This window comes from Pan paniscus, chromosome X (assembly GCF_029289425.2).
Source record: "Pan paniscus chromosome X, NHGRI_mPanPan1-v2.0_pri, whole genome shotgun sequence".
Taxonomy (NCBI): Eukaryota; Metazoa; Chordata; class Mammalia; order Primates; family Hominidae; genus Pan; species Pan paniscus.
In genome coordinates this window covers 17,316,972-17,332,632 of record NC_073272.2, presented here as the reverse complement: position 1 = coordinate 17,332,632, position 15,661 = coordinate 17,316,972, and the positions used below count along the sequence as shown (strand labels likewise).

The following is a 15,661-nucleotide window of genomic DNA, read 5'->3' as shown; positions in this document are numbered from 1 at the left end:
CTTAATAAACATTTACTGAGGCATGCTGTGCTCTGGGCACTCTGTTACTGCCTGGAGGGGGGCAGGAGAGGATTAGCCAGAGAATGGCCTCTTGAAAGTAGTGGGGCAAGGATGGTGGGGCAGTGGGGTGAGAGTGGTGGAGGCAACTACAAATGGTCACATTCAATAGAAATACTTTGATTTAAAATTCCATCAGTCTTATCCCAAAATGTGATTGTGACCAGCATATTCAAAGAATATATGCAGAAAGAGAAAAGAAATTAATCCTTATCATACTTACTTCACAGCCTTACTAAATAAGGACACTGTGTACATTCCCACTTGGCTCGAATTTCTAACCATAAATGCTCCTTCTTTTCCCTGAAAAGGAAGGAAAATATAGAAGGAATAGAAAATATTTTCATCATTCTTGAAAATGATTTTGCATGGTAGGTAGTTGGAAAACAAATCTTTTAGATTGACTTTATATATCACAAAGGGCACAGGTTTCTCACTCAGTCTCTTTATAGATCTGCTCTATGTGTATGTGTATGTGTATGAACTCTTCCTCTCCAATTAATATTTAACCCTATCACTTACTTTTCTCGGTGTTGTGCTTATGCAAGCCTAATGTTTTCATCTTTAAGAAATACAATTTAGAACCGTGTATCACCGTATCATGCCTTTGGAAGGTTTTAGAAAACCAAAGATCAAGAAAAAATCAGTTGATAAAGTTCTATACTCAAGTTGTCTTTCTTAATGATTTGTGCTAATTCTAAGCAGATCAAAGTTCAGAAACAGCAGATTATAAACTATGAATGTGACAAAACACCAAATGAAGTCACTACATTCTCACTAGCACCCCTCAAAGAAATAAGTGTAATGTTTAGTGTTTTTATCAGGTTAAGCTATATCAAAGTGTCATTTTTAGAAATCAAAAGAGTTTGCTACTGGCATTCCATATCAATTAGTAATAAAGTCAGATAAACATGTTCTGTATCACATCTGCTATACTCTGGTCTAGGTGCTAACGAGCAGTGACAGAGCTGAGGTTAATGGCTACATTGACGGCCTCCGATAAATCATCTCTCTTATTCATGCTGTGAGCAGTCCCCTCCCATACTGACTCTAGGCTGAGCCATGTGACTTGCTATGACCAATGGGACCTTAGCAAACACAACAAAAGCAGAGACTTGAAAAGTGCTTGCACTGTGGGGCTCGTCCTCTTCAACTACTGCCTTGAGATCACCATGCTGTGAGGAGGCCCAAGTAAGGCACATGGAGAGACTGCTTGGGGAAGAACTGTGGAACTCCAGTTGACTGCCTCAGCTAAACCCAAGCCCCCAGTCAATCCACGACCCAAATGCAGCCACAGGAGTGCCCCTAAGCAAAACCTGCTTAAGAACTGCTGGCCCAGCTGACTCACAGAATCATGAGACATCATAAATCCCACTGTTTCAAGCCACCAAATTTAGGAGTGGTTTATTATGCAGCAATAGATAATGGACACAGAAGTAGTGGCTAGACATGAAGAGTCAGGCAACCCACAGACTGGACAAGCAACACTACAATGACTTGACTATATAATTAGCAGGAAGGTTTCTATGAGAAATGCATCAACCTCTGGACCCCAAAATGCAAAGAGATTCTGTGAGGCTGTTTTAAAGACAAGACTATTTACCTTTTGTCTGAGTAACTGTTCAGATTGTGATCTGGAGATGTTACCAGCAAACCAGCTGCAAAAGGAAAAAAAATTATATGTGAGAATCAATAAGTTTTAGATTGTATAGCTTGACACTCAACTTTCTAATCTGTGAAATGAGGCATTGGCTTACCTCAGGGGTTTCCAAGCCTAACTGCTCCAGAGAATGATTTGAGGAGCTTTTCAGAAATACAAATGCTTAAGTCCCCACTACCAAATTCTGATGTTGGGGTGGAGTCTGCACATCTAATTTTTAAATGGGCTGGCATTTAGGAATCTTTGGTTTTCTTCTAGGTGACTTCTAAGTTTTCCTACATTTTACCATTTTGAGTAAGGGCTAGAGATTAGACCTATGAAGAATATTCCAAGAGGAAAGTCAGGGCTGCCAAGGATGAAAGCCCTTGTCTTCCAATCATATAATTTCCTTGTAATAATCTGATTATAACATCTATTTTCACATCAAATGCTTTTACTTTATATGTGGAGCTCAACAGGCCAAGAGCTGTTTCTCATGTGAGGGCAATAATGTCTGTGGCCTTTGGGCTTTAGACAGAATGTCCTACTTAGGAAATGAGTAAAAGTAGGGCATGAGGTGGGATGTAGCATGGGTTTGGGTGAGTGGGAGGACCCACTGGCTAGAAGATAACATCTGCAGAGGAAAGAAGTACAAGAGGGGGGTGAGGGTAGAAGGGAGGAGTTATAGGAGAAATTCAATGTAGAAGGTAGCTCAGAACTTGGCAGGAATGGATGGGAAGTGGTTCTTTGTATAATCTCTGTATGAGTTTTGGGAAGGGATGTCAGCTGGTGGACAGCTCAATAAAATAGAAAGAGCCTTAGGTCACCCAGCTTGGAGGTCTGGGTTCTAGGCATAACTTCCCTATGTGTAATTGTATGACTTTGAACAAGCCATTTGGCCTTGTTTGACCTTGGACTTCCCTACCTATAAAACTAGGGAGAGGGTTGATCTTGATAAGTTTGAAAGTCTCTTTTAACTCTACCATTATGGATACTGTATAACTAACACTTGAAATTTTAACTGATCGTTTTTCTTATTAGTCAACATTTTAAGGTAATACTAGCTAATCAAAAGGCCCTTCAGGGGCTGTGATACAGGATATATACCTACAGGGGAATAGGCGGAAGAAAATCAAGAATCAGGAGAGAGGCCTGGAGAGGCAAGGTGATATAACCTATGTACCCTATACATTATACCTCCCACACACATACAAACGTTGCCTGTGTCATAATTTTGCTGAGGCCTGCCTCTTATTGTTTTAAATAATATTTCAGTATTCAATGACAGAGCAGCAGAGTCCTAGGCCTAAGGTTTTTTGTTTTTTTTTTTTTTTTTTTTTTTTTTTGACAGGGTCTCACTCTGTCACATAGGCTGGAGTGCAGTGGTATGATCTCGGCTCACTACAGCCTCGACCTCCCGGGCTCAAGTGATCCTCCCACCTCAGCCTCCCAAGTAGTTGGGACTACAGGAATGGGCAACCACACCTGGCTAATTTTTGTATTTTCGTAGAGATGAGGTTTTGTCATGTTGCCCCGGCTGGTCTCAAACTTCTGAGCTCAAGCGATCTGCCTAGCTCAGCCTCTCAAAGTGCTGGGATTATAGGCATGTGCCACTGTACCTGGCCAGGCCTAGTCTTAACACACGATTTTCTATCTAAATCTCAGGGCTTAGTGCTTCTGTCTTTAATGGAATTGACTGGAATTGCTCGTGAAGTTATGGCCATAAAACAAAAACTCCCATGACACTGATAGAATAGGAAGCTGGGAGCATTAAGCACAACGTGAGGTGACTGAGTCCCAGATCCTATAGCCCTATAATCCCGAGCTCCTTTTGGTATCTTTTTGATTTTGAAGAGGACAAGTCTTCCCTGAGAATTTCCTCAATGTCTGTCTCTCACACACCACTTGCATTCAGAAAAGATGGGAATAGAGACTGTTTAAATGGTCATATCTGGGCTTACCCAATCAGAGAAAGACTTCTAATTTATTTAAATGCTAAAGAGTACAATCCAAAATTAGAGGTTCACTCCCATTGGTTTAAGTCTTTGTGTTTCATTAAAGGGCAATTATCTTTGGAAATGACCATGCGTTGGTCATTCTCAGTCTTTTATGTCTTAGTATGAATTATTCCATCAATGCTTTCCTGAGAATAGATGTTAGGGAAGAAAGTAAAGCCGAAAGAGAGCTAGAAGGTGATAAAGAGACCATGCCACAAAGATGTGGAGGGTACAGCACATCTTCCCCAATGCAACAGGTATGGCTAGGACCAGGCTGGGTTAGAGATGAGAGGAGGAGTGAAAACAGTAGCATGTACTTTGTAAAAGCTCTTGTTTCACATGTAACCAATAAATCAATAATATAACACTTGTACAAAAACAGAACTGGAAATATGCATAATCCTAGTGTCCAAGTGAATTCTGTGCCATTTGGTATCAAGTGTCTGAGAAATGCAATATGCTCAATTATTCCCACCTCTTCTTAACAGTAATCTTTACATCTAGGAGACAATTATTTGTCCCTATTTGTAGAATGATAGACCCTTAGATTTTGGAAAGAACCTTAATAGCCACTTAGGCCAACCTTCTCAGCATATTTGGGGTGACCACACGTTCTTATTTGCCCAGAAGTCCAGTTTATGTCAAATGTTCAGGTGTAATTTTTATTTTAATTTTTGTGAGTACATAGCAGGTATATATATATGTGTGTGTGTGTGTATATATATATATATTTGTGTGTGTGTATGTGTTTGTGTTTGTTTTTTTTTTTTTTTTGAGACAGAGTCTTGCTCTGTCGCCCAGGCTGGAGTGCAGTGGCGCCATCTCGGCTCACCATAGCAGGTATATATATTTATGGGGTACATGAGATATTTTGATACAGACATGCAATGCATAATAATCACATCATGGATTATGGGGTATCCATCCCCTCAAGCATTTATCCTTTGAGTTACAAACAATTAATTATACTCTTTAAGTTATTTTAAAATGTATAATTAAGTTATTATTAACGGGTATAATTTTTAATAGTGCACTTTTTCTCTTTCAAAAGTATCCCAATTTTGATGTTAAATGAAAAGGTTGGCTGGGTGAGGTGGCTGACGCCTGTAATCCCAGCACTTTGGGTGGCCGAGGCAGATGGATCACCTGAGGTCAGGAGTTCAAGACCAGCCTGGCAAACATGGCGAAACCCTGTCTCTACTAAAAATACAAAAATTAGCTGGGCGTGGTGGCAGGCGCCTGTAATCTTAGCTACTCGGGAGGCTGAGGCAGGAGAATTGCTTGAACCTAGGAGGTGGAGGTTGCAATGAGCCGAGATCATGCCATTGCACTCCAGCCTGGGCAACAAGAGCAAAACTCTGTCTCCAAAAAAAAAAAAAAAAAATGACAAGGTCATCCTAAGAATAGAGATCTGTCGACATAAATATTGCCATGTTCAAGGTCTCATTTGTGCTACCCTGTAAAATTACTGCATCATTAACAACTTCTCCAAAAATATTACTCAATGTTAATAAGAGCTTTCAAACATCACCTTAATTAGAGGTCTCCAGGAAAGAAATAATGAGCAGAAACATTATATGTTACATCTACAAAGATAAAGTGAAATGAAGGTGACGCTGGACATATGATAAATCCAATGAGTATTTGCATCCAATTTAGATAATCCAGTTTTGGGGAAAATATTTTCATTGGTAACAACCCAGCTCATTGTCACCTGTCATCTAGATAAATGACCCAGAACATTACGTGAGTTTACCCATGTAAATACAGCCTCCTGAGACGGTCTCAGCCATCTGTTTTAATGTCTTTGAGGAAGAGAGTAGAAGTATCTATGTCTAATTTTAGAAGAACCCAGAAGACTTTCAATACTCACTCATAATCATCCAGGTTTTCCTCTTCTTCAGATGAACTTGACTCAGGGAATTCCCTTAAGAAGAGTTGAGAAACACGTGAGTGCAAAAAAGCACCAAGAAATAATCCAAGTGCATAGCCATGCAATATCAAATCCCACCCTGATTTTATCCACCTAAATAACATTTAGATTGTTAGGTTTCTCCTTCTGCACCTGGCAAGGTATCAACACAGCAACAGTAAAGAGAGAGTCACTCAAAAGTTGGGCTTATGCCAAGTTTTAATGAAAGAATGGTTCTTTGATACAGGAGATCCCCAGGAGGCCCCCAGAAGAACTTATATTTCTTTGACTTTTTCCAAAGAGTGGGCTCATGAAATAGATGAAGACTCCTTCAGAGATGGCTGTAGTATAAAGTTAAAAAAAAATTGGGTTGTGTATATAGCTATTCTTATGGAAGAGTTATTCAACTCTAGGTTGCTTTTCTTCCCTGCTAGAGATGCCTGGGTCAGGTATACTAATGTTTGTGCTACTACTGGATGCTGGCTAGGAATAGTCAGTGCAAGAAAAACTAGAACCCAAAAGCCATCCATTCAGGGTTCAGAGAGGCAAACTACATAGACTTTTTTGGTTTATATTTACCTTAAGTAGAAAGCCTAGCTGCAAAATTATTGCAAGTTTGGTTAGTTTTCCTGAAAATGGAAGCATATTCTGGATGTAGAAGAATATCTGAATTTGATTTACCATGAAATCTTTGAGGTGGTGTGATTTACATTTCTTTCTTTTTGGTTACTGCTTGCAGCATCTTCACTGCTGCTGCTACTGCAAAAAAGAGACATTTTATAAGTTTATAAACATATGTCTACTTATAAATTTTAAATGACAAAAGTAATTTTGTTCAGATATGTTTTATCTTTATTTGACATTTTGACCCACACATTTCACTTGTTTGGGAAATTTAAGCTAATGAGTTACTTTCACATTTTGGTTCTTTCAGGCATTCCAATAAAAGCAGTAGTCTGGCAACATTTCTAAACAAAAGAAAATTGTTAATAATGGCTCATAATTACCCCAAACAATGGAAAATCTAGACTAATAAATCATCTTGACTGGATTTGCCCTGATTTTCTTATATATATGCAAGCATTCTGTCACTTATATATTTTAAAATAACTTATTTTCCTCTTAGCTATTGTGACTACAATTAAAATTCTTGAAAATGCTGATCTTTTTACTCCTTCTGGACACAGATGGATAAGGAGGATTTTCATCATCCTCTGCCATAGATCATTTTATCTCTTTTATTTGGGGTATTAAGCAGAGCATGAAGAAGTGCCTACCTCTCAAAGTCTAAAGGCTGTTTTATCTGGAATGTGGAACCTATTTCCTGTTTGCCTTCATAGTGCAGACTTTTTTCAAAACCACAGTTCATAGAAACAAGCTTCCTTAGCAAGGAAATGCTCCCCTGGCTCTATTTCAAGGAATGCCTAGATAAAGCCCTTAAACTCTAAAATGCCTCTCTCTCCACCTTCCCAAAGAGCCTTGCCCACTAGAATAGCTTTTATTTAGCCTTGTTGTTTCTAAAAACACTTAGAGAATGTCCATCAATAGTGCATCACTTAGGTTTACCTAGTATCTATACAACTGGTACTTACAGACATTAAAAATAATCAGGCAATTTGCACAACAATGTAAATGTACTTAACACTACTGAACTGTATGCTCAAAAATAATTAAGATGGTAAACTTTATGTTATGTATATTTCACCAAAATTAAATGAAAATGAAATTTTAAAAGTCAGGTGTATCCTCATGTATTCAAATAGGAAAAATGCTGAAGATGTCAAGTGAAAAGAACAAATGACAAAGACTGTATCATGAGAACTTACTTGCTTTTGTATGCACATGGCCACATGTGCATAGAAAACATTTTAGGGGAATGTAAATGGAATATTCTGTAATATTTGAATGATTTAATGGGGGCATAGATTATCTTACTAAACAGAAAGTAGATTAAAAAGAAGCTCAGGGAAGATTGTAAGAATGACAGAAAGTTGATAAAAAGTATTATCCCATATATGAGATAAGAATCATGGCTGCACTTTAAAAAGTCAAGCTCCGTGAAGACCTTTTAGCAATTATTATAATTCACTTGCAGATGCAATGCTGCTCATGCTAAGAGGTGATCAATCAATCCTTTGTTAAAATAACTAGCTTCCTGAAGTTCTAGGGAAAATCCACAGTTGGGACTAAACCTAAGGAGGTGCGAATCTAAAGGAGTGTCAAAAACTCTATAATGGCAGCAACCCCATGTGAATCGACAGTTCTTCCTGGTTATTTGAAAACAGGGCAGTCAGTTTCACCTCACACCTCTCTCGATGAATCACTGGAGTTTCTGTCAGGAAGGGGACCTGGAACACAATTAACATGACTTTCACTCTCCTTGCAACTGGGTTTACTGATCCTCTCCTTCCACAAGAATGGTGGGCTGCAGGCACACAAATGTAACCCCATGCCTTGGGCACCAGGTATAGATTAATACACTAGGATTCTAGCTCCACTTTGGAATGAAAGGGACCATGGCTTAGTATATTGAAAAAAAAATCAAGAAGAACACACTTACATTATTTCAAATTCCGTATGGCTCTGTATTATTGAAACTTTGAGTAATTGGCTTTAGACAAAAACGATGAGGATGGAAAGAACAAAGGAACAAAAGGACATGGGAAAAATAACTAAGAAAAGAGATACATGGTGAGTCAGAGAGATGCTCTGTATCCATCGTGGGGAAAGGCAGACATGACTTCCCTGCAGGGATGCTGATAACTGAGTGAGAAGATGGCAGAGAGTAGACAACATGATAGGAAGGAGGTCTGAGACAGGAAATAAGGAAGCGGAGTCACTTGACCCTTTCCATATGGTCATCTTGCAATTCAATTAAACATTTATTGGGCATCAAGTGTAGGGCAAATTCAGTGCCATACCAAGAGATACATACATACACAATTTACATGTTGCCTTCAAGGAATTTTCAATTCTGGCTTTAGATAGAATCTTTAGGCTAAAAACTGTGAGAAGACTAATCAGGTCAGGAGAGGTGAGGTTGTACATTCCAAGAAGACAGGCCATGGCCTTGCTTGAAATGCTATTTGCCATTTGGCTAGTGATACTGGAGCACATTACAAAAGTAAGCCCATCCTAAGCTCTTTCATATAAAGGATAGATTTTTAAAGATTCTGTATTCTGGAATGTGGAGATATTTGGGGGGAGAAGGAGGAGAAAGGGAAGGGAATACAATGATCAGGCATTACTGAGATCATTAGATTAGATAATCTAAATGGAAAATCTATGCTTCTCAGCCCCAGTGGGGCCACTGCTTCCCCAGGCTTCTGGCTCAAGCACTGAACATTTTCTGAGAGGACAGCCTAAGACCTGGATCAACAGCTTTGAGGCTGAGGTCCAGGGCAGTGGGGTAGTGTTTACTCTACATGCTGGGCAGCCCATCTGAAAGCTGGGGATTACCTTTTCAGTTTTCTTACTTGCCACCAGTCAGGGAAGTCTTCCCTTGGAATATACTGCATGTTGAAGTTTGGCTGGGAGCCATAGATTTTCTTTGAGTTGCTGTCATATTGGGCTAGACTGGTACTTGAAGATGGTGGCTGGGAGCCATAGTTTTTCTTTGATTCGTTGTCATATTGGGCTAGAGTGGTACTTGAAGATGGTGCATCCATTTTGAGAACAGGAACTGCCCGAGGTATCTTCAGCTTTGGAGGGGAAGAGATTTTAATACATCACAGTGAGGCACAGATTCAGGTACCGGGAACTGACAATTAAGTATATCAGTTCTTGAAAGAGAGAGAAAGGAAGGAGAGAAGGGAGGGAGGAAGGGAGGAAGGAAAGAGGCAAGGAAAGAAGAAAGGTATGAGCAAGGATATGGAGCAACTGGAACTCATACTTTTGCTGGTTGGAGTATGAAGTGGTACAACAACATTGGAAATTTGTTTGCAGAATCTAGTAAATCTGGATGTGCATCTGGTCATACCCTACGACTCATAAATTTTACGTATATATACACAACAGGGAAACCAAAAGACCTGTAAAAGAATGTTCATAGCAGAATTATTTTAATTAGATAAAAACTAGAAACTGCCGACATGCCCATCAAGAGGATAAAATAATAAACATGTTGTGGTTGTTGAAGGCTGAAAAATGGTCTCCCGAATATGTTCATGTCCTAATTCCCAGAATCTGTGAATACCTTACGTGGTAAAAGAGACTCTGCAGATTGTAATTAAGGATTTCGAGATGGGGCAACTATTCTGGATTTTGTGGGGGTGGGCCTGATGTAATCAAAATGGCCTTTATAAAAGGGAGATAAGGTGGTCAGAGATTAGAGAGCTGTGAGGATGGAAGCAGAGGTTAGAGAGCAGAGGTGCTGCAGCCTTCTGGTTCTGCAGACAGGGGAAGGAACCAGGAACCAATAAATGTAAGTACCCCTTAGGAACTGGAAAATGCAAGGAAACAGAATCTTCCCTAAAGCTTCCAGAGGAAACACAGCTGTGCAGACCCATTTTAGACATATGATCTTCCAAACTATAAGAGAATAAATGTATGTTGCTTTAAGCCACTAAATTTGTGTAGTAATTTGTTAGAACAGTAATAAGAAACCAAAACAGTTGTATATTCACACAACTGAATTCTATACAATGATGACGGTAAATATAATCACATACTAAAAAAATAAGCGAATCTCACAAATTGAAGAAAAGAAGACACACAATAAATGACTATACACTTTATAATTCCAGTCATATAAAAGTCAAAATCAGGCAAACAATCTATGATGTTATAAATCAGGTTAGCAACTACTTTTGGAGGGTAGTAGTGACTGAAAGGGAACATCAGGGTGTCCCTGGTGTTCTGTGATGTTGTGTTTCTTTATCTGAGGGTGGATTATACAGAATTGTTCAGTTTGTGAAAATTCATCAAGCTGAACACTTAGGATTTGTGTGCTCTTCTATGTTAATGTTATATTTCAGTTAAAAATTCACAATATGTGTGTGTGTGTCTGTGTGTGCATGTGTGACAGAAAGAGATGCATTTAATATTTTTTCATGCTATATTTTAGTTTTTCAGAAATTTCATTTACTTGGAGTTAAGGCTTTGACATTCTGGAAATTTTAATTATGCAGGACAGTGTTATTTATGAGCTGTGAAGTGGGCTATGTCCAAAGAAAAATGCACTGGGAAGTTCCTTAAATGGAAATCATTTAAGGAAATCTCTTTGAACAGAACAACTAGAGAGCTGATTTTTATTTCCTCCATTCAGAAAATAAGCCCTCTACTGAATACTCTGGTAAAAAACAAAACAAAGAAAAACATACTTTACATGATACCCTCTGATCCCTGGTTCATTTGGGAAGCTTATAATCAAAACAGGCTTATGAACCCTTAGCCACTGATTTGCCTAGCTGATAATTTTCAATATATTGGCCAAAAAGTTCCCTGCTGGAGACTAGATGCAATGGTTTCTGGCTCTTAATTATCTTCTGCTCTTAGAGTTGTCAAAAACAAACTTTATTGGTAATTCATCCTTTTTAAAGTGCAGAATTCAGTGACTTTTGTAAATTTATCAACTTGTATAACCATCACCACAGCCCAGTCTTTCCATCACTCCAATAAGATCCTTCATACCTATTTGCAGTCAATTCTCATCCCTACTCTGGTCCCAGGCAACCACTGATCACCCTTTGTTTCTATAGATTTGCCTAATCTGGGCGTTTCTCCTAGGTGTTTTAGAGGGCCATACTTTTCAAGCTTCAGGACTGAAACATATTTTCAAACCCAAACAGCAATGTTGCTAATAACAAAGTAAAAACTCCTAACCATTATAATTGTTTCCTAGGGCTACCATGACAAATTGCTACAAGTTTGGTGGATTAGAACCACAAAAATTTATTATTTCACAGTTCTAGAGGCTAGAAGTCAAAATCAACATTTCAGCATTGCCATACTTATTCTGAAGCCTCTAGGATAAAATCTTTCCTTACCTCTTCCAGCTTCTGGTGGTTCCAAGTTGCTATGGTTTGGATATTCGACCCCTCCAAATTTTATGTTGACGTGTGATCTCCAGTGTTGGAGGTAGAGCTTAATGGAAGGTATTTGGATCATAGGGGCGAATCCCTCATTAATGGCCTAGTGCCATTCTCATGGTAGTGAATGAGTTCTCACTCTATGATTTCCCATGAGAGCTGGTTGTTGAAAAGAGCCTGCTATCTCCCTTCCCTCTCTCTTGTTTCTTCTCTCTCACCATACAATTTCTGCATACACTAGCTCCCCTTCCCTTCTGCCATGAGTGGAAGCAGCCTAAGGCCCTCATCAGATGCAGATGCCAGTGCTATGCTACTTGTACAGCCTGCAGAACGGTGAGCTAAATAAACCTCTTTTCTTTATCAATTACCCAGCCTCAGGTATTCCTTAGTAGAACACAAATGGACTAAGAAACAGGTGTTCCTTGGCCTGTGGTAACATAACTTCAATCTCTTCCTAGGTCTTCACATGGCCTTCTCCTCTGTGTATGTCTCTGTGTCCTCTCATCTTACTAGTCATTGGATTTATGGCCCACTCTCATCTTTCACGTGATTTCATCTTGATCTTTAACTAATTACGTCTGCAAAGATCCTAGTTCCAATAAGGTCACATTCTGAGGTTCTGCATGGATATGAAATTTGGGGGACATTATTCAGTCTACTACAATAATGGATTATTTTTGTCTTTCATGTTGATTCACGAAAATTATGTGGCTTTTACTTAGAAAGAGAGAAGTGTGTGCGAATGTGTGTAGCTGAAAATAAGTACCCAAGACACCATAGATCCAATAGATGGGTGGAGATGTCCCCTTGCTTTCAGGTGAACTTCCAGAGAACCAATGGGAAGCCATTTTTTGTGTATCCTGGCATTTGAGGAGGCTCACACCTGCCTGGGAACCCTAAAAACAGAAGGCTGTGGCTATGAACCCAAGAGAGTAGAGCAAAAAGACAGCAGTAGCCTGTACTTCGAGAGAGAGCTACATACAGCTTAATTAACCAGAGCAATCAAGGTTTTGTTTGTTTTCTTATAGGCCAACTCCACTCTTGGGAAAAAGTTGGCTGACAGCCATCTTGAAAGATTGAGGGCTGAAAATCCAAGAGCTGAGGATCAAGATCTCTCCCCTGTCATAAAACTACATATGGATCTGCCCTTCAGTAGGAAATTCCTAAAAGTCCCCCATGAGATAAAGAATCAGTGCTGGAAAACTCACTCCGATACCACCACCACCAAATCGTGATAGAAACAGCTATGTGTGTCTTTTTTTAATTAGACCTCATCTTCCTTGGAACTAACTCTGAAAGGGCCATGAATCTCAGCCCCCCCAAAATCCCTCCCCAAAAGCATGCTGCCAGGTGATGCAGGCCCAAGCTAGGTGACGGATGTTTAACTTAGAATGATGTTTGCAGTCATGTGATAATAACACTGGATGGAACAATTCAGAGGCTGTTCTCATGATTACAAGTAATGGGGACATTTTTATCATTTGAGAGTGACTGCAAAACTATGGAATCTGGCAAAGACTTTATTTGGAAGCAGGGAAGAAAGCCCATTGAATAGCTTTGAAGGGATAATGGAGGGAAAGAATTATGTTGTTTTCTGCTTTTGTCCTATTGAGTTTCATTTCAACACCAGGATACTTCCACAAAGCAGTCTTGGCCATGTTGATGGTAAGGAAAGAATGACAGCTAATAACAGCTGCCTGTTATGTGTGATGCCATCTTAAGGACATCTCCCGCATGCACCCATTTTTTTCTTTTTTTTTTTTTTGGTGACTATTTATGGGCTTACTGGCTAGGAAAAGACACAACAATGAAATGCAAAAATATGAGATATTACAATGGTTCCATATTTGAATCCACTATTCAATACCACCCATAGCTATTATCTAGAGCTCATGGTTTTTCTCTCTTTGCTGAGAAGTCTAAATGAATTCCACATTTTCTAGTCTTGAATCTGGCAACTCTTGGTTTATTTAATATAGCCTGACCATGAAAAACATTTTTAAAATGTTGACTTACCACTCTGTCTGGGAAGGTGGGAACTCTGTGTTTCTCTTCATTGACTGCAGTATGCAGATTAGCATCTGAACATTAAAACAAAGTAATATCAGAAGGAACTTTAAACAAAACAAAGAGAAACACTCAATGTTATGAATTAAAAGAATGAACCAGCTTGTGTGAGCAATACTCCAGATTAAGTGAATCCAGACACAACATCTGGAGTGATTCTGTAGCTTTCCTATATAAGGCCCAACTCCTATGTAGGCCATGTATCCTGGAAAGAGGATGGATCAAGGCATCTTGGACAAAAAGAAATAAAGACACCTAACTTTTTCTCTTTTAGTTGTTATGCCCATGGACTTCCCAGTAGCTCAGCAGAAGAAGCCAAGGGAATAAATTATACTTGGACAGATAGACAGTATTACAGCTGCTCAGGAGCTGCAACACCTCTACACTCTGTAGTTTTCCTCAGAGGCACAGCACCTGTGGCACCCAGAACACATGGTGAGTGTCATCCAGACAGAGCCTAGGAAGGCAATCCCAAGGCAGTGCTCTCTCTGGCCTTTTTCCTGCTCCTTCCAGAAAGTTAGGGCATTGTCAAAGCTGGAATCTGACCTGCTAGGTAATGATAATAGACCAAATAGACCATAGACAAAACCACTGGGGAAAATGATTAATACCATAAGGAGACATTACTCCTCAGTCCCTTACAGTGGAGCGAAGACCCATGTGCAACCAATCTGTATAGTTCATTAAATAACTATAATTCATGAGTATATAGAGCAATGTGATGTAGTTGAGATTAATAAATATTCACTGTATAGTCTAATTAAGATGGAAAACACAATGAATATTTATTAATTGATTTTTTGGGGGTAAAATGACCAGTATTAACATTAACATGATTGTTGGGTATCAATACTGTTATGAAGTGAATTTAAAAAATATTTTATGTGCCTGTATCTTTTCCAGTTCATGAAGTTCTATTTTGTAGCTGATCTCATTCAATTCTTTAAAGCCATTGTAATCCAGGCATATTTTGTCCAGGCTGGTAAAACTGTTACCAAAATAAGTTATCCTATTTTGTATTTATCAACAACTTTATGTTAAATAATTATAAACTTTAAATACATATAAGTCCCTCTTGTTTCCCTGGGAGTACAACTCTGGATAGAATCTGATTTTACGTAAAGCAGCCCCTTCTCTCATGTCATTAAGAAATTAACACACATATAGAGAATGGCAAACTGCTTTAAATATATATTTTAAAATTTGACCATCATTTTAGTATATATGGTGATGAAAAGTGTTACTTAAATTATATCTTTTTTTTAAAAATAATGTTGTTTTTTCAGTTTGTGATTTTCGTTATTTATACGAAGAGCGAGCTGGTTTTCTTACCAAACTGGAAACCTAGCTGTTTAAACTATGATGACATATCTAACATATTCTACCTTTTTGGAGTTTATCTTGAACCAAGAAAAATTATGGGAGGAAATAACCGCTCATTGCTTGATTAATGATTCAAATTTTTAAAATGTTTCTCATGAAATGAAAGAATGGCAGATGTTAATATTGTTATTATCTTAATGGCCATGACTCAATTGACCCTAGAATGAGATTTCATTTGTCACATAGCATCTGCAAGGCTGAATTTTCATGATGCCAACCAATCTGGCACATCTTGTTTTCTGGCAAGCTCTTCTGGCCTCTGGCAGGTTTAGCCTAATGGAGCACTATCCACCCAACGTCCAGTCCAACAGAGGAATCACACATTACATGCTTCCCAGAGGGTACATCCTGGGGCTGCTTTACAACTCTGCTGGCAACACAGGAACTTCCCATCCACGAAGAACCCACTATGGTACTTGACCAGCAGGTGGGGGTTACCCCTTATCTCTGAGGAGCAGACAGGAAGAAAACAAGACGTTAGCAAACGTTGATCCAAGAGGAGAAACATTCAGTAAGTGCTGTTATCACAGAACAATAACAACCCCATTTGGCCAGCAACCAAGGTAAGAGCAAATGG

The 15,661-nt window shown here is 38.9% G+C and overlaps 1 protein-coding gene across 1 annotated transcript in view; it reads right to left on the bottom strand.

The window, feature by feature from the left end:
• The window catches only part of BMX (BMX non-receptor tyrosine kinase), a 55,759-nt gene that overhangs the window by 24,915 nt on the left and 15,183 nt on the right, over nt 1–15,661 (bottom strand). The window contains exons 5-11 of the mRNA XM_003805713.5: nt 15,412–15,531; nt 13,651–13,715; nt 9,065–9,306; nt 6,287–6,364; nt 5,567–5,620; nt 1,661–1,715; nt 281–360 (exon numbers count right to left, since the gene is read on the bottom strand). Of these exons, the coding sequence (XP_003805761.2) occupies nt 281–360; nt 1,661–1,715; nt 5,567–5,620; nt 6,287–6,364; nt 9,065–9,306; nt 13,651–13,715; nt 15,412–15,531 (694 nt within the window). The remainder of the gene's footprint in view (nt 1–280; nt 361–1,660; nt 1,716–5,566; nt 5,621–6,286; nt 6,365–9,064; nt 9,307–13,650; nt 13,716–15,411; nt 15,532–15,661) is intronic.